The sequence below is a fragment of the Geotrypetes seraphini genome, chromosome 4 (genome assembly GCF_902459505.1).
Source record: "Geotrypetes seraphini chromosome 4, aGeoSer1.1, whole genome shotgun sequence".
NCBI classification, from domain to species: domain Eukaryota; kingdom Metazoa; phylum Chordata; class Amphibia; order Gymnophiona; family Dermophiidae; genus Geotrypetes; species Geotrypetes seraphini.
The window spans coordinates 7,928,611-7,951,525 of record NC_047087.1 but is presented as its reverse complement, the minus strand read 5'-3'; the positions used below and the strand labels follow the sequence as shown (position 1 = coordinate 7,951,525).

Here is a 22,915-nt window from a genome sequence, read left to right as displayed (position 1 = left end):
TGCTTGAACATCCCCTGTATCCTGGGACTCAGAAGTGATGCTGCCATTGTAAGAATGATCCTCTCATGGCCTCCTTTGACAGTTTTGACTTTGAGGAAGTCAAAACCCCTTGTCTGGCACCACTAATAGAGGAAAAGGTGTTTCCTCCTCCCAGGCCTGGCAGAAGCTTGACTGTCTTTCCCTTATAACTCCACTTTGTGAGAGTCCAGCTGTAGCTCTGATCCTGGTTTCTCTCTGCAGGAGCTGACATTGCTAACCTCTGTAATGAAGCTGCTTTACATGCTGCCAGGGAGGGCCACAAATCTATCGATACGTCAAGCTTTGAGTATGCGGTGGAACGAGTTATTGCAGGTAAGCTGTACATTGACAGGTCCAGCTGGATCAGTGATCTCCAACTCAAACCCTTTGCAGGGCCACCTTTTGGATTTGTAGGTACTTGGAGGGCCTCAGAAAAAAAATAGTTAATGTCTTATTAAAGAAATGACAATTTTGCATGAGGTAAAACTCTTTATAGTTTATAAATCTTTCCTTTTGGCTAAGTCTTAATAATAATATTGTCATTTATAGCTGAAGAGACATATGATCAAGAAACTGTTTTTTCTTTAGCACTCTCCAGACCAGTAGAGGTTAATCTTTACGAATGGGTATATATCCAATCATGACCAGCAGGTGGAGACTGAAAACAAAACCATGGGACAGTATATAATATACTCCCTTCTCTATTTACATCAGTCTGTCTTCTTTCAGTCTCCAGCAGGTGTTGAGTGATCTGTACCCATCTCCCTTGGTAGGGCTGTTGGAATTTGTTTAGGGGGTTTATAATCCCTGTTTTTGGCCGGACGGAGCTTGGGCGGGCCTTGTTTGGGGGTCCGTCCGACCTCGGGGGGGTGTCATACCCGGCGGGTCTCGAGCGGGGTCCCTCCCCCCACTTCCTCCACCTCCCCACATTTTTTTAGAGGAGCCTCAGCAGTAAGCCTTGCCCCCTAAATCAAGCAAGGCATATTGCTTCGAGAGCCTGTGGAGTCTGTTTTGTAAAAAAAAAACAAAAAAAAACCTGAGGTAGTGCTGGTCTGGAGGGTTGTTTCCCTTTAAGAAAACTGTATTTTACTGTATTTTTTCATCTAACCGGCACTTTTTTATAGCTAGGTCGTGTATGGAGCAATTGTGCCCTTCTCCGGGGGAGTGGGACACAATTAGGTCCAGCTGCGAGGCACTCGCGGCCGGACTGAAATCGGTAGTTTGGCCCGGTGAGGTGGTGGAGCTCCGTCGGCAGCGGCTGCAGGCGCCCAGAGCTCCCCGCCGATGGTGCCTCGCGAGTCGGCTGGGAGCAGTGGGGAAGCCCGGTCTTCCCCAACAGCCCACGGAGGGATTCCCCGAAGGATTCCCTCTCAGCTGATTTTTTGACAGCTGATGCTGACTTGCCTGTTTTAGCGGCTGGGACTGTTCAACCTTCTCAGCCGCTACAGGCCATGGAGGGATCATTTTTGGCGGGAACTTCGCCATTTTCTCTGTCTGGCCCCTCCATTTTGTCTGCAACCTCAGGTGACCTTCCCCCTGTATTGCAAACACAGGGGCAGGTTTCAGCAGGGACCCCTGCTGGGGCAGGGAGTCCCTGGGGACCCCCAGGGGTTTTTTGTCCCCAATTTAATTTCTTTCTTTGTGCAGACAATTGGGGGTCCCACGTGCACCTGGGGGGTTTCGGGGGTGGTTTCCCTCTGCGCCCCCTATGGCTTTGCCTCCCTCTTTTCGTTTGGCGTCCCCTCTTCCTCCTCCCTCATCCAAGCGCCCGCGGGGGGGCTTGGGTTGCGATTGGTGGTCGGAGGAGCGTGTTGGCATGGTTGAGGACCTGGCTGCTTTGGCGGGCTTCCAGGATCCTCTAGAGGGGATGCCCGCTGGCAGCGGGGTGGCGGGTTTCCCGTCTTCCAGAGCAGATGCGTCCGTGGTGCACTTTTTATTCAGAGGGATGAGCTTTTAGACCTGATGTAGCAGGTCTCCTTGGTGCTGCATTTTTGAAGTTGCGCCACCGGAGACCCCGCGTATGGGGGCCCCTCTGCTTCAGGGGGTCTGTCCTGTTTCCCGCTCTTTTCCTGTGCGTCAGGATTTTCGGGATTTTGTGTTGGCGCAGTGGCCTACGGGCGCAGTTTCGTTTGGTGGGCACCTTGGCTCATGGGTATCCCATCCCGGAGGGGGATAGGGCTACCTTAATTTCGCCAATGGGGGATGCGGTGGTCTCGGCACTTCCTAAGCGGCATACCGTGCCTGTTATGGACGGTTCTGCTCTTAGGGTCTCTGAGGAGCGTACGTTAGAGACACTTCTTAAGTATAATTTTGATGTCTCTGCCTTGGGGGTCCCGGCAGCTATTTGTGTGGGGCTGGTGGCTCGCACCGTGTTTCGGTGGTCTGAGCATGTCCTGGATCGTGAGTCTGATGACTGGTCCTTAGTGGATCAGGAGGTGGTGAAGTTTGAGATGACTGCCTCGTTCCTCTCGGTTGTTCTTTGTGACTTGGTGCTGCTAAGTCTGGGACTTTTGGGGGCCGCACGCTGTACCTTGTGCTTCACGCTTGGTCGGCGGTTGCCGCGTCCAAAACTGAACTTCCCAAAATTTTCCTTTCGGGGGTTGTTTTTTGTTTAGAGAGGACTTAGATCCGGTGATTCAGACTCTGACGGACTCTGAGGTGCCCCGTCTGCCTGAGGACCGTGCCCGCCTGGCATCTCGGGTTGGCATTGCCCGGGGGCGTCTGCGGGAATTTCGCAAGTTTCGCCTGGGGCATGGGACTGCTTCTTTCCAGGCTTCCGGTTTTTCCCCGGGGTCGGTTGGCTTAGCGCATGCAGTCTTTTCAGGGGGCCCGTCGGGGGGCTGGGAGTTCCCCCCCCCGGTTCCCCTGCTGCCCGTTCTGCGCGATGTCTCTTTGCCGGCGCCCCCTTTGGTTCCCGTGGGTGCCCGGCTTCGCAACTTGTTTCCCAAGTGGGCCAAGATCACGTCCGATCAGTGGGTCCTGGTGGTGGTGCGGGACGGTTATGTACTTGAATTTTGCCCGCTCTCTGCCGGATCATATCTAGCCTCTCCATGTCAGGTGGCATGGGAGACGCTAGGCTTTCGCCAGACCCTTCAGCGCTTGCTAGATCTCAAAGCAGTTGTCCAGTATCCCCTCAGGAGTGCGGTATCGGCTGGTATGCCATTTCCTTTATGGAGCCCTAAAGGGAGGGGACCTTTCGGCCCATCCTTGGTTTAAACTGAGGTCAACAGGACTCTCGGAATTCCCTTTTATTCGCATGGACACACTGCAGTCTGTCCTTCTGGCGGTTCAGCCGGGGGAGTTCCTGACTTCTCTCGCTCTGGTGGAGGCCTACTTGCCTGTTTCCATTCGGGCCTCTCCTCAGCTCTTTCTTTGCTTTGCGATATTGGGTCTTCACTATCAGTTCTGTGTGCTTCCCTTGGGCCTGGCCACGACTCCCCGGACGTTCGCCAAGATGATGGTGGTCGTCACGGCGGCATTGCAGTCAGAGGGCATTCTGGTGCACCCCTTCTGGGATGACTGGTTGTTTCGGGCGAAGTCGTTGCAGGAGAGCGCCCGAGTTACGGCTCGGGTGGTTGAGTTTCTCCAGTCACTGGGCTGGGTGGTCAACCTTTCCAAGAGTCGGTTGGTCCCCGCTCAGCATCTGGAGTACCTTGGGGTTCTGTTCGACACCTCCTTGGGGAAGGTCTTCCTTCCAGAGGCCCGGGTAAGCAAATTGCAATCTCAGATTCGCCTTCTTTTGGCGTCCCGGTGTCCTCGGGCGCAGGATTTCCTCCAAGTCTTGGGGTCGATGGCAGCGTTCCTGGATGTTGTGAGGTGGGCGCGGGCCCACATGTGTCTCTTCAGTATGCTCTGCTCCGTAGATGGTCACCCCAGAGTCTCAGTTTGGAGGTCCCTGTACCTCTGTGAGGCTTGGCGCGCTGCAGTCTTCTTTGGTGGCTCCAGACCTCTCATCTGGTCCAGAGGATGAGTCTGGATCTATCGCAGTGGACGGTGCTTCTCACGGATGCCAGTCTCCTCGGTTGGGGGGGCTCAGTGTCTAGGTCACTCAGCTCAGGGCACCTGGTTCATGGAGGAGGCGTCCTGGTCGATCAACATGTTGGAGACCAGAGCCGTCCCTCTGGCGCTGTTAGCCTTCCACTCCTTCTTGATGGGCAAGTCGGTCAGAGTCCGGTCTGACAATGCCACAGCGGTGGCTTATGTCAATCGTTGAGGCACCAAGAGCGCTCAGGTGGCGGAGGAGGCGGCTCGGCTCATGCTTTGGGGCGGAGTCACGCCTTCTGGACCTCTCGGCCTCTCACATGGCCGGGGTGGAGAATGTTCAGGCGAACTTCCTCAGTCACATCTTAGATCACAGAGAGTGGTGTCTCAGCCCTGTGGCTTTTCAGTTGATAATGCAGGCTTGGGGTCAGTCCCTGATGGACCTGACGGCCACGAGTGGCAAGGCCGAGGTGTTCCGCTTCTTCAGTCGTCGCAGGGATGGACTGGACGAGGGTCTGGATGCTCTGGTTCAACCATGGCCAACAGAGGGGCTGTTGTGCATGTTCCCTCCGTGGCCATTAGTGGGCAGAGTTCTTCTCCGCATTGTTCGCCATCCGGGTCTGGTGGTTCTGGTGGCTCCAGATTGGCCTCGACATCCGTGATATGCAGATCTGGTGACACTCTGGTGGCGGATCCTCTTCCTCTGCCTCCCTTGGACGACCTTCTGACGCAGGGTCCCATTCCCATGTTCGACCCGTCTCCCTTCTGTCTTACGGCTTGGCTTTTGAAAGGGGTCGCCTTGGTAAGAAGGGGTATTCAGATAGGGTGATTTCTACACTCTTGGGGTCCTGGAGGCTTTCTACCTCTCAGGCTTCTGTGTGGATTTGGCACTTCTTTGAGGGGTGGTGCTAGGTGCGGGGAGTGGTCTCTCTTCGCGTTTCTGTGCCTAACATCCTAGAGTTCTTGCAAGATGGCCTGGATAGAGGCCTGGCTTCGGCTTCTCTCCGGGTTCAGCTTGTGGCCTTGTCAGCCTTTTGGGGGTTTGTGACGGGTCAGCGTTTGACAGCCATTCCTGATGTGATTCGCTTTTTGCGGGCGGCCAAGGTGCTCAGGCCTCCCGTGCAGTCCTCTATTCCCTCTTGGAATCTCAGTCTGGTTCTCTCTATTCTGATGCACCCGCCCTTCGAACCGTTGGGCGGCTGCTCTTTGAAGGATCTTACTCTGAAGACGGTCTTTTTGGTGGACATTTCTTCCACTAGGCGTGTTTCTGAGCTACAGGTTTTCTCTTGTAGGACTCCCTTCTTGGAGTTTTCTAGGGAGCAGGTTGTCTTGAGGCCTGTTCCTTCCTTTTCTGCCAAAAGTAGTTTTTCCTTTTCATGTCAATCAATCTGTGGTCCTCCCGGTCTTGGGTAGTTGGGAGGGCTCTTCTGAGCAAAGACAGCTGAGCAAGTTGGATGTTGGTCGGGTCCTTCGCTCTTATGTGCAACGGACCCAGGAGATCAGGAAATAAAATCATCTCTTTGTCCTTCTGACTGGTTCTCTTAGGGGGGCTGGCGCTTCTAGGGCTACTATTGCATGCTAGATCAAGGAGACTATTGCTTCCGCTTCTCTTCTGGGGCAGCAGCCTGTTCCGGAGTTTCTCAAAGCTCATTCTACTCGGGGTCAGGCGGCTTCTTGGGCTGAGTCGTCGCTCGTGCCTCCAGTGGACATTTGTAAGGCTGCGGTTTGGTCTTCCTTGTATTCCTTTGTCAGACTCTTTCGGGTAGATGTTCTGGCGCGTCAGGACGCGGTGTTCGGTGTGTGTGTTCTGGTGTCAGCCCTTCGGGGGTCCCGCCCATGTGAGGGACTGCTTTGGTACGTCCCATTCGTAAAGATTAACCTCTACTGGTCTGGAGAGTGCTAAAGAAGGAGAAATTAGGTTCTTACCTGCTAATTTACTTTCTTTTAGCTTCTCCAGACCAGTAGAGGTCCCCACCCTGTCTGTTGTTGTTGTTGTTGTTGGGGCTGTTTCGCGGGCAGTTTTTGTTTTTTGCTGCGGGTTCTAGTATTTTTCTAGGGCCGGGGAGAATTAAAGAACAGCGGCTGTGGCTCGGCTGGCTTAGCTGGCGAGCTGTGGGGACATTTTCCTTCTGGTATTTCTCCTCTGCATTTTCCAACAGCATTTGGGTATGTTATTTGTTACTCCTGTTCGGAGTATTGTTTTCTTTCTGTTTTCCAGTTCTTAGTTCTGCTTGGCTATTCGGCAGACTGATGTAAATAGAGAAGGGAGTATATTATATACTGTCCCACAGTTTTGTTTTCAGTCTCCACCTGCTGGTCATGATTGGATATATACCCATTCGTAAAGATTAACCTCTACTGGTCTGGAGAAGCTAAAAGAAAGTAAATTAGCAGGTAAGAACCTAATTTCTCCATTTTACTTTTGTGATTATGATAAACATACCGAGGGCCTCAAAATAGTACCTTGCGACCTGTGAGTTTGAGAACACTGAGCTGGATGGCCTGGCTGCTCCTGAGTTCATGTGCTCTGTGACCTTGGGCAAGTCACATTAACCCCTGCTAACTCGGTTTCCACACAGGAGTGGGGGAATCGTACATTTATGCTCTTCAGTTTGTGTTCTAATTCAGTCCTTAATGAATAAATCAGAAGCACCCAACTGTTATCCCTTATCAGCAGCAAATGAATCCAGAGACTTGTAGGTTATGATCATCTCCCAGCAGGTGGCGATAGAGAGCACTAAACTGAACTCTCCCTTATAGGACAGAATGCTCCTGAGCCAGTCAGTCTTTTCTCTGATCTCCAGCAGGTGGTGAACGGTCTCTCACAGTCTCCTGACTACTTCTGCTGTTTAAGCTCCTGTTCTGGGTTTCCCAGTTTAGTGCAGCACTTGGATGTGTAGGCTGATAGGTGCTTACTTTAGGGCTACACATGGTGGTGCCAGATCCCTTCCCTCTTCTCCTTCCTCACAGGAGTTAAAAAAAAAAAAAGGAGGGGGGTGCAAGTGGAAACACTTCGCCAAATATGTAACCTATCCTTAAAAACTGGGGAGATCCCAGAGGACTGGAAAATAGCAAATGTCACGCCTATCTTTAAGAAGGGATCAAGGGGGGACCCGGGAAACTACAGGCCGGTGAGCTTGACTTCAGTCCCAGGAAAAATGATGGAAGCACTGATCAAGGACACAATCTGCGAACACATAGAAAGCAAGGGACAACTGAAGACGAGCCAGCATGGCTTCTGCAAGGGAAGGTCGTGCCTCACGAACTTACTGTACTTCTTTGAAGGAATAAACAGCCAGATGGATAAGGGGGAATCCATAGACATCATTTACCTTGACTTTCAAAAAGCCTTCGACAAGGTACCTCACGAACGGCTACTTAAGAAGCTGTGGAGCCACGGGGTGCAAGGGGATGTCCACCGATGGATCAAACACTAGCTGGCAGGCAGGAAACAGAGGGTTGGAGTAAAGGGTCATTACTCAGACTGGCAATGGGTCACGAGTGGAGTTCCGCAGGGGTCGGTGCTGGGACCGCTCCTGTTCAATATATTTATCAACGACCTGGAGACGGGGACGAAATGTGAGGTTATCAAATTTGCTGATGACACCAAACTCTGCAGCAGGGTTAGAAACACGGAAGACTGTGAAGACCTGCAAAGGGACCTAACGAGACTGGAAGAATGGGCAAGAAAGTGGCAAATGAGCTTTAACATAGAGAAATGCAAGGTCATGCATGTAGGGAAAAAGAACCCGATGTTCAGCTACAAAATGGGGGGGATCATTGCTAGGGGTGAGCAACCTTGAAAGAGATCTGGGGGTGATGGTGGACTCAACATTGAAAGCATCGGCACAGTGTGCGACAGCATCTAAAAAAGCGAACAGAATGTTGGGTATCATTAAAAAGGGTATCACAACCAGGACGAAGGAAGTCATCATGCCGCTGAATCGTGCAATGGTGCGCCCACATCTGTAATATTGTGTCCAGTACTGGTCGCCGCACCTCAAGAAGGACATGGCAGTACTTGAGGGGGTCCAGAGAAGAGCGACTAAACTGATAAAAGGTATGGAAAACTTTTCATACGCTGACAGATTGAAAATGCTGGGGCTGTTCTCCTTGGAAAAGCGGAGACATGATAGAAACCTTCAAGATCCTGAAGGGCATAGAGAAGGTAGACAGGGACAGATTCTTCAGTCTGTGGGGAACCTCAGGTACTAGGGGTCACTCAGAGAAACTGAAAGGGGACAAGTTTAAAACAAATGCCAGGAAGTTCTTTTTTACCCAGAGGGTGGTGGACACATGGAACGCGCTTCCGGAGGTTGTGATAGGCCAGAACACGGTACAGGGGTTCAAGGAAGGTTTGGATAGGTTCCTAAAGGTTAAGGGGATTGAGGGGTACAGATAGAAGTAGAGGTAGGTTATAAAATGGTCAGGAACTACTTCACAGGTCATGGACCTGATGGGCCGTTGCGTGAGCGGACTGCTGGGCGCGATGGACCTCTGGTCTGACCCAGTGGAGGCAACTTCTTATGTTCTTATGCTATTGGTGTGGTTTCACCTCAGGAAGGGTTTCACTAAGTCAAACACATCTACAAAGGTACTTAACTTTAAGGGCACAAACTTCAAGAGCATGGGAGATTTTGTCTATGAGGCACTGCAAAACCGAGACAGAACATATAGTGTGGAGGTACTGTGGTCAGCTCTGAAATCTACCCTACAGGAAGCAACCAACCTCTATATAAAAACAATGAGTAAACAACGGAGAAATAATAAACCCCAGCGGTTCTCCGCGGAGATCTTGGAACTCGTAAAACAGAAGAAGAGAGCATTTGTATCCTACAAACAATCACAACGACTGGAAGCTAAAGAAGCCTATCTGGTGAAATCCAGAAATGTTAAAACAACAGTCAGAGATGCCAAACTCCGGATGGAAGAAAAAGAGGATAAATCCTTTTTCAGGTATGTTAGTGACAGAAAAAGGAATACAGATGGGATAGTGCGCCTAAGGAAACCCGACGGTAACTATGTAGAATCGGACTCCGATAAAGCTGAAGTACTCAATAAATACTTCTGTCCGCTTATGATAAGTTTTCCATACCCTTTATGAGTCCAGAGAAGAGCGACTAAACTGATAAAGGATATGGAAAACTTCTCATATGCGAACAGGTTGAAAAAGCTGGGGCTATTCTCCCTGGAAAAGCGGAGACTTAGAGGAGACATGATAGAAGCCTTCAAAATCCTGAAGGGCATAGAAAAGGTAGACAGGGCAGATTCTTCACACTGTGGGGAACCACAAGTACAAGGGGGCACTCAGAGAAATTAAAAGGGGGCAGGTTTAAAACAAACACTAGGTGTTTATTTGCACCAGCGGTAAAAAAGAAGGCAGGAGTTGCAATATTGATTAATAAAAAATGTCCAGCAACATTTAATATGGTTAAGGCAGATCCTCAAGGAAGGTGGTTACTTGTTGACATGAGCATGGGCAGTAATACAATGGCGTTACTAAATATATATGCACCTAATTTGAATCAAGTGAATTCTTTAAATCTCTACAACAATTAGTTTTACCACTGGCTACTACTAATTTAGTGGTGGCTGGGGATTTCAATGCTGTTATAGATCCAATAATGGATAAAAAGCCTAGTAGAATAATGAAATCAATGGGATTAGATAATTTGGTACAAGTATGTAATTTAAAAGATATATGGCGTATTCTTCATTTTAATGATCGGGAATTTACATTTTGTTCACATGTTCATCAATCGTTCTCAAGAATTGATTATATTTTTGTTTCAGATCAGATGGTACAGCAAGTTATAAAAGCTGACATAGAACCAATAGTAATATCTGATCATGGTGGTATATGGATAGAAGTTAATTTAGTAGATCCAGATAATTCCAAACCTGTATGGAGGTTTGATAATACATTGCTTGCTGATTCTAAATTTTGCACAGAATTTCAAAATAAAATAAATGAATATTTTAGACTTAATGGTTTAGAGGAAATTTCGATTGGAATTTTATGGGATGCTTTCAAAGCAACTATGAGAGGACAAATTATATCATATTCTGCATATAAAAAGAAACTGTTAAGAAAACAATGTGAATTTGGAAAAAGAAATTAAGAATTTGGAATTAAAATTGGTTAATAAATGGGAACAGGAGACATTTCAAATATTGTTAAAAATAAATGTGAATATAATGAAATTTCCTCTGGGTTGGTAAGGAAAGATATTTTTGCTCAGCAGGTGGTGTATTATGGTAGTGCAAATAAGGCTGGAAGATTATTGGCAAATTATTTAAAAGCAAAGAAAAGGAAGGAGAAAATAAGCATAATTAAAGATGAGTTAGGAAATTCTCATTCTCAAATTGGAAATATATTAAAACAATTTTTAAAATATTATAAGTCATTGTATTCTTCGGAGTCTTATTTAAATAAAGAGAAAGATGGGATGGATTTTTTGAGTTTAGTTGAAGGTCCTAAGGTTCCTGATCATATAAAAAGAAGTTTAGATAAACCTATATCATTAAAAGAGTTACAAATGGCATTGAAATCCCTTAGAGTTGGGACCGCTCCAGGTGGAGATGGATTTACAGTAGAGTTTTATAAAGAATTTCAAATTTCCCTATTACCGTATTTATTAAAATTATATCAGGATCAACTGAATAAAGGTTGTATATCAGGCACTATGGCAGAATCTTTAACTATTGTTTTGCCAAAGCCAAATAAAGATCCAACATTGGTTTCAAACTACAGGCCTATATCTTTAATAAATGTAGATGGTAAATTATTAGCTAAGATTTTAGCATTAAGATTGGCTAAAGCTCTTCCGCATATAATAGGAATGAATCAAACTGGATTTGTTGCTCAAAGACACTCTTCTAATAATACTAGACTGGCATTTCAGATGTATTATTTAACAAAACAAATTAATGATCCGGCTTTTTCGGTTTCACTAGATGCTGAGAAGGCTTTTGATCGTGTAGAATGGAGTTTCATGTATCAAGCTATGGAATGGTTTGGTATTGGATCCGGATTTATACAAATGATACAAGCATTGTACAGCTCCCCAACTGCTCGCTTATATATAAATAATAATTTTTCGGATGCTTTTAAGTTGCAGAGGGGAGTTAGACAAGGTTGTCCATTATCTCCTTTGCTCTTTGATATAGTTCTTGAACCCTTATTATTAGCTATTCGACAGGCAAAGGACATACAGGGTATTCCATGTGCTGGAGTGGAATATAAAGTATCTGCTTATGCAGATGACATCTTGCTTCATTTGAGGAATCCGGAAACAACAATCCCATGTCTACTGAAGGTCATAGATACATTTGGAAAATTCTCAGGATACAAAATAAATTGGACTAAATCAGAGATTTTACCTTTAAATGTGCATTGTACAAAAGGTATACTTAATTCTTTCCCTTTTATATGGAAAGAGGATGGAATAAAGTACTTAGGTATTTGGCTGAATAAAACACTTGAAGAGACAATGAGAATAAATGAAAAATTTTTATTACAAAAAGTTACAGAGTTGTGTGAGCAATGGAATCCTTTACATTTGTCATGGTGGGGAAGAGTTCAAACTGTTAAAATGATGATTTTGCCTGTGGTTTGCTATCAATTGGGAATGATACCAGTGTTTTTTCAGGGGTCTTTCTATAAAAAATTAAATAGTATTCTGGTTAAATTTATTTGGCTGGGTAAAATTGCAAGAGTGGCTTTAGTGTCTTTGCAAAGACCAATTGAGGAGGGTGGGGTAAATTTTCCCAATTTTTATAGGTATCATCAGGCCTATATCATGCGCCAAGGTATGTATTGGATCCTCCCAGAGCTTTTGGAACAATTACCAGAGTGGTTAAGGGTGGAGAGATCACTTATCTTTCCACTTAAGCTTGATCTTTTGCTTGGTATAAAAGTGCAATAGAGTATTAATGGATACTTGGAAAACATTAAGGTTTATAGACAAATTAACTACTGATTCTATTTTAAAATCAAAACAACAGACTATTTGGGTAAACTCCAAGATACAAATAGGCGGGTTTAAGGTTGTCTGGAAAGATTGGATTAAAGCAGGTATAAGATCATTAACGGAAGTAATTGATAATGGTAAGCTGCTTGAATTTTCACAATTGCAACATAAATATGGTCTGAATAAAAAACAAAGTTATAAGTGGTTGCAATTGAAGCAGGCTATTCAGGTGGGGTTCCCTGAATGGAAATCTTTAAATGATCATTACAGCTTAGAATTCTTATGTTTCCAGGCAGATTTTCTGGGTCACCGGGCCGCAAAGTGGTATAAAATTATATCTAATTATTTGAATAAAAAGCCTAAAAATGGATTAAGAGATATTTGGAGCATTGAGATTAAGCATCAGATTAATGCATCTCAATGGCCACGTATTTGGTCTTGGAGAATTAAAGGTACGATGTCAGCATCTATTAGGCAAACATGGTTCTTTTTGTTGCATAGAGCATTCTGGACCCCTACTAGATTACAAAAATTAGATTGCTCTAAGTCTAATAGATGCTGGCATTGTAAAATTGAAGTTGGAACGCTAGACCATCTTTTATTTTATTGTCCATGTATTCAGGCATTTTGGATATCAATATGGGATCAAGTTAATATGTTGATGGAGAGTCATGTGGCTTTATCCTATGACACAGTGATTTTTGGAATGTGTATGAGGGCCAAATGCCAAATATCTGCAGCAAACAATAAATTATTGTTGATTCTTACGGGAGTGAGAATTCAACAGATAACAACTAATTGGAAAGACTGTTCTAGATTGAATTGTAATTTTTGGTGGAACTCAGTTTGTCATATGTATAAGATGAAAAGATTTCTTGCGATACAGAGGGGGTATTTTAAAAGATTTCAAGAGGTTGGAGGCCATTAATTGAATATTATAACGAGTAAAGTTTATTCTTTTTCCTTAGGGGATAATATATAGAAATGGGATGGGATGGGAGGAATAGGAAGGGAAAAATATTGGAAATATGTTGTTATGAAAAATAAGGAGATATATGTAATATGATGGGATATTTATTGTTGTGCATTACTGGGTATAATAAAATGTTTAAAGTGTTTGAGGAAGAAGGATGGGGGGAGGGACAGATTTCATGTCAGATTAATTGTATTATGTTTAATAATCTTTATTCATTTTCTTTTGTTACAACAAGTGTTTCAAATATACTTATTAGAAATTTAAACATGTACACTTGATAAACACACTTATTATTATCAAGTTTAACATTTTTTAGAAAATTGATTTTATACAAAATTTATAATATTATGCAGTAATTCTAAATTTTTATCATTTCTTTTAAATGTATTAATCCCCCTTCCCTCCCTCCCGTTCAATCAATAATATTTAAAAACAACTTTATTGTAAATTCATTCAACATTGATATAGTGTGTAAAAACCAAAAATAAAATCCCACCCCATTCCCTTCTAATCAAATTTTTATCTTGGGAAAAGTTAATTATTCATTACAAAAATCTGTTAATGGTCTCCATATCTTTTGAAATTTATTAATATATCCTTTTTGTGTTGCTATGGTAAGTTCCATTTTATATATATGACAAACAGAATTCCACCAGAAAGTGTAATTTAATCTGTCATGTCTTTTCCAATTAAATGTAATTTGTTGTATTGCTATTCCAGTTAAAATAAACAATAGTTTGTTATTATTTGATGATATTTGACTTTTTTTTCTCATTGTTGTTCCAAATAATATAGTATCATATGTCAATGCTATTGGGTTTTCTAACATCCTATTAATTTGAGGCCAAATTGATTTCCAGAATTTTAAGATGAGTGGACAAAAGAATAAAAGATGGTCTAATGTCCCAATTTCAACATGACAGTGCCAGCATCTATTAGATTTAGAGCTATCAATTCTATGTAAACGTGTAGGGGTCCATAAAGCTCTATGTAAAAGAAAAAACCAAGTTTGTCTCATAGATGCTGACACTGTACATTTTAACCTCCAAGACCAAAGTCGTGGCCATTGAGATGCACTAATTTGGTGCTTTATCTCAATGCTCCAAATGTCTCTAAGACCATTTTTTGGTTTTTTATTTATATATCCGGATATTAATTTATACCACTGTGCGGCTTCATGTCCTATTGAGTTTATCTGGAAACACAAGAATTCCAAGCTGTGATAATTAGTAAGATTTTTCCATTCAGGGAACCCTACCTGAATGGATTGCTTCAATTGCAACCATCTAAAATATTGTGTTTTATTAAGATCAAATTTATGTTGCAATTGTGAAAACTCCAGCATTTTACCATTTTTTATTATGTCGTCTAGAATACGAATACCTGCTGTCATCCAGTTTTTCCAGATTATTTTGAAACCGCCTATTTTGATCTTGGGGTTTAACCAAATTGTTTGAGTTGTTGATTTACTAATTGGAATAGGAGTTAGATTACTTATATATCTTAAAGTTTTCCATGTATCCATGAATATTTTATGTTCTTTGTATAGCCTTGGCATTTTGATACTAACTACATGACTAAGACGTAATGGAAACATAAGTCTCCATTCTAGCCAAAACCAATCTGGGATATTTACAGTGGGCTCTGGGAGGATCCAATACATACCTTGACGTAAAATATAGGCTTGATGATACCTATAGAAGTTGGGAAAATTTACCCCTCCCTCCGCAATTGGTCTTTGTAGTGACACTAAAGCAACTCTGGGATTTTTCCCAAGCCAAATAAACTTTGTCAATATTTTATTTAATTTTTTATAAAAAGAATTTTGGAAGAAAACTGGTATCATTCCCATTTGGTAACAGACTACAGGTAATATCATCATTTTAACAGTTTGTATTCTTCCCCACCAAGATAAGTGTAAAGGGTTCCATTGCTCACACATCTCTGTTACTTTTTGTAATAAATTTTTTTCATTAATTTTCATTGTGTCATCTAAATTTTTTGTAATCCAAATTCCTAGATATTTAATAGCATCTTCTTTCCAAACAAAAGAGAATGATTTAAATAAACCTTTTGTGCAATGTATATTTAATGGGAGTACTTCTGATTTGTTCCAATTTATCTTATATCCTGAAAATTTACCAAATTTTTCAATCAGTTCAAGTAAATGTGGAATGGTAGATTCTGGGTTCCTCAAATATAATAATAAGTCGTCAGCATAAGCCGATATTTTATATTCTTTATCTGAATGAGGTATACCTTGTATCTCCCCTGCTTGTTGGATTGCTAATATTAAGGGTTCTAAAACAATATCAAACAGCAAAGGAGACAAAGGACATCCTTGTCTAACTCCTCTTTGTAGATTAAATTTTTCTGAAAACGTATTATTGATGTATAATCTAGCAGAAGGGGAGTTATATAGTGTTTGTATCATTTGTGTGAATCCAGGACCTATTCCAAACCAATTCAATGTCTGATACATAAATGTCCATTCTATTCTATCAAAAGCCTTTTCTGCATCTAAAGAAATAGCAAAGGTAGGTTCGTTCATTTTCTTTGTTAAGTATAACATATGGAAAGCTAATCTAGTATTATGAGATGAATGTCTTTGAGCAACAAATCCTGTTTGAGACATACTTATAATATGGGGAAGAGCTTTAGCTAATCTTAATGCAAGTATTTTTGCTAATAATTTTCCATCTACATTTATTAAAGAAATAGGTCTGTAGTCTGATACCAAAGTGGGATCTTTATTTGGCTTTGGTAAAACTATTGTTAATGATTCTGCCATAGTGCCTTTAGTACAACCTTGATTTAGTTGATATTGAAAAAGATTTAATAAATAGGGTAATAAAAAATTTTGAAAATGTTTATAAAATTCCACTGTATAACCATCACCACCTGGAGCGGATCCAACTCTAAGGGATTTCAAAGCTGTTCCTAATTCTTTTAGTGATATTTGTTCTTCTAAACTTCGTTTTATATGTTCAGGAACCTTTGGACCCTTTAATAATTTCAAGAATTCTAAACCTTCTTTTTCTTTATTTAAATAAGTCTCGGAAGAATAAAGAGATTTATAAAATTTTAGGAATTGTTTTAAGATTGGTTCAATTTTTGTTAATGTATCACCTTTTTCATCTTTTATAGCAATTATTTTTGTTTTCTTTTTTTTCGCTTTTAGGTAATTTGCTAGTATTCTTCCCGACTTATTTGAGTTCCCATAATACAGTGCCTGCTGAGAAAACAAATCTTTTCTTATCATTTTTGATGATATTTCATTGTATTTACCTTTAAGTTTTAATAGTTCTTGTTGTGTGGAATAATTCCATTTTTCTACAAGTTTTAATTCTAAATTTTTTATTTCTTTTTCTAAGTTAATATATTGTTTTTTATTTTGTTTATTAAGATAAGCCGAATATGAAATAATTTGTCCTCTTATTGATGCTTTAAATGCATCCCATAATATTTCTCTAGAAATCTCATCTTTATCATTTATTTGAAAAAATTCTTTCATTTTTATTTGAAAATTTTCACAGAATTTTGGATCAGCAAGCAATGTATTATCAAACTTCCATATTGGTCTATTTGTATTATGATCTGTGTTTTTAATTTCAATCCATACCCCACCATGATCAGATAAAATTATTGGATCAATGGCAGCTTTTGTTACTTGATGTGCTAGATGTTTTGATATAAAAATATAATCTATTCTTGAAAAAGAATTGTGAACATGAGAACAAAATGAAAATTCCCGTCCATTAAAATGAAGTATACGCCAAATATCTATTAAATCACAAGTTTGTATTAAATTATCTAGGCCCATTGATTTTATATATCTACTTGGGTTTTTATCCAATATAGGATCCATAACAGCATTGAAATCCCCCGCTACTATTAGATTTGAAGTAGCCAGTGGTAAGATCAATTGTTGAAGAGTTTTGAAAAATTCATTTTGGTTCGAATTAGGGGCGTATATATTAATCATCGTCATGGTAGTATTTCCCATATTCATTTCCACAATTATCCATCTTCCATTAATGTCTGTTGCCTTTAATTTGAATGTAGCATTACATTTTTTATTTACTAGAATAGCAACACCTGCTTTTTTCTTTGTAGCTGGTGAGAAAAAACAATGTTTGACCCATCCTCCTTGTAGTTTACTAGATTCAATATTTGAGAGGTGGGTCTCTTGTATAAAGCATATATCCGCCTCTTGCCTTTTTAAAAATAATAGTGCTTTTTTCTTTTTTATCATATGATTTAGACCATTAACGTTTAAGGATATTATTTTAAGATCCATTTATGTATTTTTGATATATTTTCTTTAAAATTATATGAATTGTTTTCTTAAAATTTTTTTTTTCCCCAATATTTAAAATATTTTTTAGAATAACTCTTTTTTTTTCTTTACTCCATTTTCTATTGTTTCCCCATTTTCCCTTCCCTCCCTTCCCTCCCCTCCCTTCCCATTTTAATATGACCACTTGGATACGTATATTGAGGTTAGGTGTATATAACTCCTACAAGCTATTTCAATGTATAACTATATTTACTACCATTTTTATTTATTTATTAAATTTTCCCTTTTATAGATGTTTTAATTTTATTCTATTTTAAGTTTAAATGGTATTAAAAATTGTTTTCTTATTTTAAATATTATGTATGAATTATTTTTATTTTATTTTATTTCTTTATTTTTTAAGGAATTATTGCATATGACATCAATGCCAATCTCAAGTTCAATCAGATATAAGTTCAAAGTGATAATTAATTATAATTGAAATATTATGTCTTATATTTTTAAGGCTTAGGTATATGTTTAAAGACATTCATAAAGGATTAGTATATATTTCCCCAGTCCGTTTAGAATGTTTTTGCATTTTAAATTATAATTATATGTTCTTCTAATTCTTTTCAATTAAAGTTGAAAGTTCCGCCTTTATATCGAACTCTATATTTGTGTTTCATATTAAATCTCTATGTTTTATTAAATTAAATATTAATTTAAATATTAATACATATATAGCATTCGATAATAAGTTCTTGTTTAAGATGTCATTGGCTGTTCATGTTGATCGAGGAAATCTTGAAGTTTTGTAGGATCTGAAAAGTTTTGAGTTTTGTTGGCTATGGTGATTTTCATTACTGCTGGATAAAGAAGGCCGAATCTTGCCCCTAGAGCTCGTAGTTGGGGTCTCATGTCTAGGAATTGTTTTCTTCGTGATGCAGTTTCTTTTGCAAAGTCAGGGACAATGTGGATTCTTGCATCCTGACATTTGAGGTTTTTATTTTCTTTTGCAAGTTGGCAGATTTCTACTGCTTGTTGGTGTCTCAAAAGTTTAAATATTAATGTTCTTGGTCTTGATTGAAGATTTTTATTCTGTGTTGGAATTCTGTGTGCTCTTTCTATTTCTAATGGAGCTTTGAATTTTAAAGGTAGTATTTTAGGTAGAAATTGTTCCAGGAATGTTATAGGGTCATTTTTTTCTACCCCTTCTGGAATCCCGATGATCCTTAAATTATTTCTTCTTTCTCTATTTCTGCTATCTTCCAAGTCTCTTTTAATTTCTTCAACTTCTTTCCATATTATTTTAGATTTTCTCATGTCTGTATTCAGTTGTTCTGTATTGTTTTCTAGATCATTTATTTTATCTTCAACTATATCCACTCTTTTGGTGAGTAGTGCGGCATCTTCAATTGCTTTTTTTAGTTTTTTATTGCTGTCTAATACTATTTCTTTAATTTGTCTCAATTCTTCCATGACGTCGGGGCTTTCATCTGATGGCAATGGAACTTTTGAGGGTGTGTTATTTGGCTCTGGTTTTGATCTTTTATTGCTGCTACCAATACCTGAACCACTTGCTTCTGAATCACATTTGTTTTGTTTTTTAGATGTCATCTTCTGTTATTTTTCTCTTCTCTTTATCTTTGCTTTTCTTCACTGTCTCTTTGTATCAGTTTCAATATTTTGTCTCTTATCTCTTTTCTTTTGAATCTTCAATTTATGTTTTTACTATTTGCTATATCAAAAAAATTTTTTTTTGTCCCAATCTTATATTTAGATCAGATTTAAAAATTTTTATAATATTCTTAGAGCAACTGTGAGTTATTTGACTCAAGTTCTATTGCTGTGAATACAAAAATTTTTGGTAGTCCTTCTCTTTGTTCTTTACCTTCAAGCCTTATCTCAGCCTCTATGAAGGCTTTAATATTCAAATTAGCAGTCTTTCTTTCCTTAGATTTTTAGATATAGCTGTTCAATCTTTTTACAGATTTATTTTAATAAATCCATTAGTCATTTTTTGTTGATACTTTTCTTCAGCGCTAAAAATCAGTATTTTTTTTCCTCTCCTTTTATTAGCCCAATCGCAGCTCTTATCAAGGAGAACAATATTCCATCCAGTATATTTTTAGTATTTTTGATGTAAATTTTCAGTTTTCAGCGTTTCTTAATTATCTCGATGTTACTTTTCTTCAAGTATTTTTTTTTTTTTTTTTTTTTTTGCTCTCCTCTTATAAGCCCAATCGCAGCTTCTATTGAGGAGAGCACTATTTCATTCAGTATATTTTCTTTTTTACTGATGTATATATTTTTCAGTTTTCTGCACCTCTCATTTCTTAAGGTAAAAAAACCGTTAAACCTTTATTCTGCCCAAGCGCTGAAAAAAAAAACCGACAATCTCCTATATCATAGGTTTCTTTCAATTTCAACAGTGGAGATCAGTATCTATATTATATTTATATTATATTATTTCAACCGCCGTTTTCCTCGTAAAATTGGCAGCAAGGCTCCTGTTCAAAGCTGCCTGCTGAGGAAATAATAAAACCGTTGCTAAGTAGGTTTTCACAGGATACTTCGCTTTATCTCTGGCAGATAAAACAGCCAATCTCTATAGTATGTCAGGAAGCAGCTATCCTACATATTAGTTAAAGAGGAAGATTTTATCTTTAAATAGCTCACCGGCAGTTTTCAAGTTCCGTTAATCTCCAGCCTTTTACATCTTTCTTCTCAGATATAAAAACGGGACTTTTACTTCCACTTTTTTATATTTAAAACGTTTCTACGTCTCATTTAATGAGTTAGATTTTAAGTTCTCTCTCTCAAGTTTGTAGGAAATTATTTTTTTTTGTAGTAATTTCTGTTAAATATGCTTGTTTATACGGAGCTTCTCCTTCACCCGACCGTCATCATCCGCGTCCAAGCCACGCCCCCCGATTAATTGTATTATCAGAAAGGGATGTATAATTATATATAAATTTGGAAGGAATATTTTATTGATATGGAAAAGGGTGGGAGGTGGGGGAGGGAATAAAAACATGTATAATAATATTGTTTAAGAATGCCAAGTGTGTTATGTAAATTAATTGTAATAATACTGTACACTTGTTGAAAGAAATAAAAAGGAATAAAGATTTTAATAAAAACAACAAAAAAAAAAACGGCTTGACCGATTTGAACGACACTTGGTATGCAGATCCCTCACTACCTGGGGTGATATGTTCTGGGGGTCTCGCGGCCCACCTGCACACGTGGGCGGAGCTACAAACAGAAATTCACATTTCTCCCATTCATGTCAATGGAAAAAATGTAAAAAGCTGCCATTCTCACAGTAATTCAAAAACGACTTGACCGATTTGAACGTAACTTGGTATGCAGATCCCTCACTACCTGGGGTGATATGTTCTGGGGGTCTCGCGGCCCACCTGCACACGTGGGCGGAGCTACAAACAGAAAATCTTATTTCACCCATTCATGTCAATGGAAAAAATGTAAAAACCTGCCATTCTCACTGTAATTCAAAACCGGCTTGACCGATTTGACCAAAACTTGGTATGCAGATCCCTCACTACCTGGGGTGATATGTTCTGGGGGTCTCGCGGCCCACCTGCACACGTGGGCGGAGCTACAAACAGAAAATCAGTTTTCACCCATTCATGTCAATGGAAAAAATGTAAAAAGCTGCCATTCTCACAGTAATTCCAACTATAAAAAATTTTCTATGACACTATAACCACTAGGGACATCGTTTCTATTCTACCACGGACACCATACATATAGAGTTTGTATGTTCTAACTGTGTTTGTTACTGTTTCCTTCATGCACCCCAGTTCATAATGTTATTACATTACATGAGTACTCATATATGCTGAACTAGGAACACAGGTTCCATTCTGAACCGGGAAAAAACTGCATGGAGTTTCTTTTCAACCTGAGTTTCCACATATTGAGTTGTTTAAATCAATACTGAAACTTTTGGATGCCACTTATTCCAACATATCTTCCTTTTCAGTTTAAGAGATTGCAAATTCCAGTGAGACTTGCATTCTCTATCACAATCAACAAATCACAGGGACAGACTATTACATACTGTGGAGTGGATTTAAGATCCCCCTGTTTTTCCCATGGACAACTCTATGTTGCTTGATCAAGGGTGGGTTCACCCAAGAATTTATATGTTCTTGCTCCTGGAGGTGAAACTAAAATTGTTGTTTATAATCAAGTTTTGTGTTAGTTGTATTGTATTCATTTTGTCAAATATTTCACATTATAATTTGATTATTGTACTTTTTATAAAGCTGTCAAAAAATAATTTCATTCACCACTATAAAGTATCTTTATTTCAATCCATTTACTGTGTTATTGCTATAATTAAATACCCATGCAACGCCGGGGCATCAGCTAGTATATATATATATATATATATATATATATATATATATATATATATATAGCAATTGTATGTAATCTGTAACTAGGTAGGGCTCTAGGCTACTGAACTAAAAGTATATAAATGGCATACCAGCTAACTTAACTTTAGGATGGATACATATCAGAGCAGGCCACTCTGTATGTTACCATTGGCTCAATGTGCTGTACTTTGTTGTTTCATGAAAGCTGACTTTTGTCTATTGCTAAAGTTAAGTCAGCCAGTATGCCACTTATATACTTTTCGTTCAGTAGCCTAGAGCCCTACCTAGTTACAGATTACATACTCCCTTTCTATTGGTTTGTCACATTTATCATTTCCATTGATTGTATTGTCTGCATACTTATCTCGGAGCCATATCAAATCTGACTTCTCTCTATTTTCTCTGACAATACATTCTTAATACTAAGGTGAATAATTTCTGAGAATAGGCCCCCTCCCTTCCTGAGCTTGATTGTTGATTGTCAGCATTTCTGATATCTTTTTGGTAGGACACTTTGTTTTGGTTTATCTTCTGGAAAGTCCCGAAATGCTGCTACCGTCAGCAGATATTTGCCAGTTACTGGGGCAAAGATGAACCTTTTACATAAGCATATTGTCTCTTGCTGACAGGGAGAGATATAATTGTCCAGAAACTAGAATTTGTAATTACTTAGATGGGATAGGTATAGGGCGTAGGAAGCCAAATTGCTCAAGCCTCCCGTATGACCCTCTGTTCCATCTTGGGATATGAATCTGGTTCTTTCAGTGCTAGTGCGCCCTCCTTTTGAACCATTGGGCGACTGCTCTTTGAAGGACCGTACTCTTAAAGCGGTCTTATTGGTGGCTATTACTTTTGCTAAATGTGTTTCTGAGCTGCAGGCTTTCCCTTCTTGGAGTTTTCTAGGGAGCAGGTTGACTTGAGGCCTGTTCCTTCCTTTCTGCCAAAAGTAGTTTCTCCTTTTCATGTCAATCAATCTGTAGTCCTCCCAGTGTTGGGTAGTCAGGAGGGCTCTTCTGAGCAACGACAGCTGCGCAAGTTAGATGTCGGTCGGATCCTTCGCTCTTATGTGCAGCAGACCTAGGAGATCAGGAAATCAGATCATCTCTTTGTCCTTCTAGCAGGTCCTCGTCGGGGGATGGCACTTCTAAGGCTACTATTGCGCGCTGGATCAAGGAGACTATTGCTTCTGCTTATCTTCTGAAGAAGAAGCCTGTTCCAGAATTTTTCAAGGCTCATTCCACTAGGGGTCAGGCAGCTTCTTGGGCTGAGTCATCAC

At 40.2% G+C, this 22,915-nt stretch overlaps 1 protein-coding gene across 2 annotated transcripts in view; it reads left to right on the top strand.

Moving 5' to 3' along the window:
* Positions 1 to 22,915, top strand: part of SPG7 (SPG7 matrix AAA peptidase subunit, paraplegin) — a 120,155-nt gene that overhangs the window by 74,594 nt on the left and 22,646 nt on the right. For both annotated transcript variants that reach the window (XM_033941296.1, XM_033941295.1), the window contains one exon: positions 241 to 351. In XM_033941296.1, coding sequence (XP_033797187.1) covers positions 241 to 351 — 111 coding nt within the window. The remainder of the gene's footprint in view (positions 1 to 240; positions 352 to 22,915) is intronic.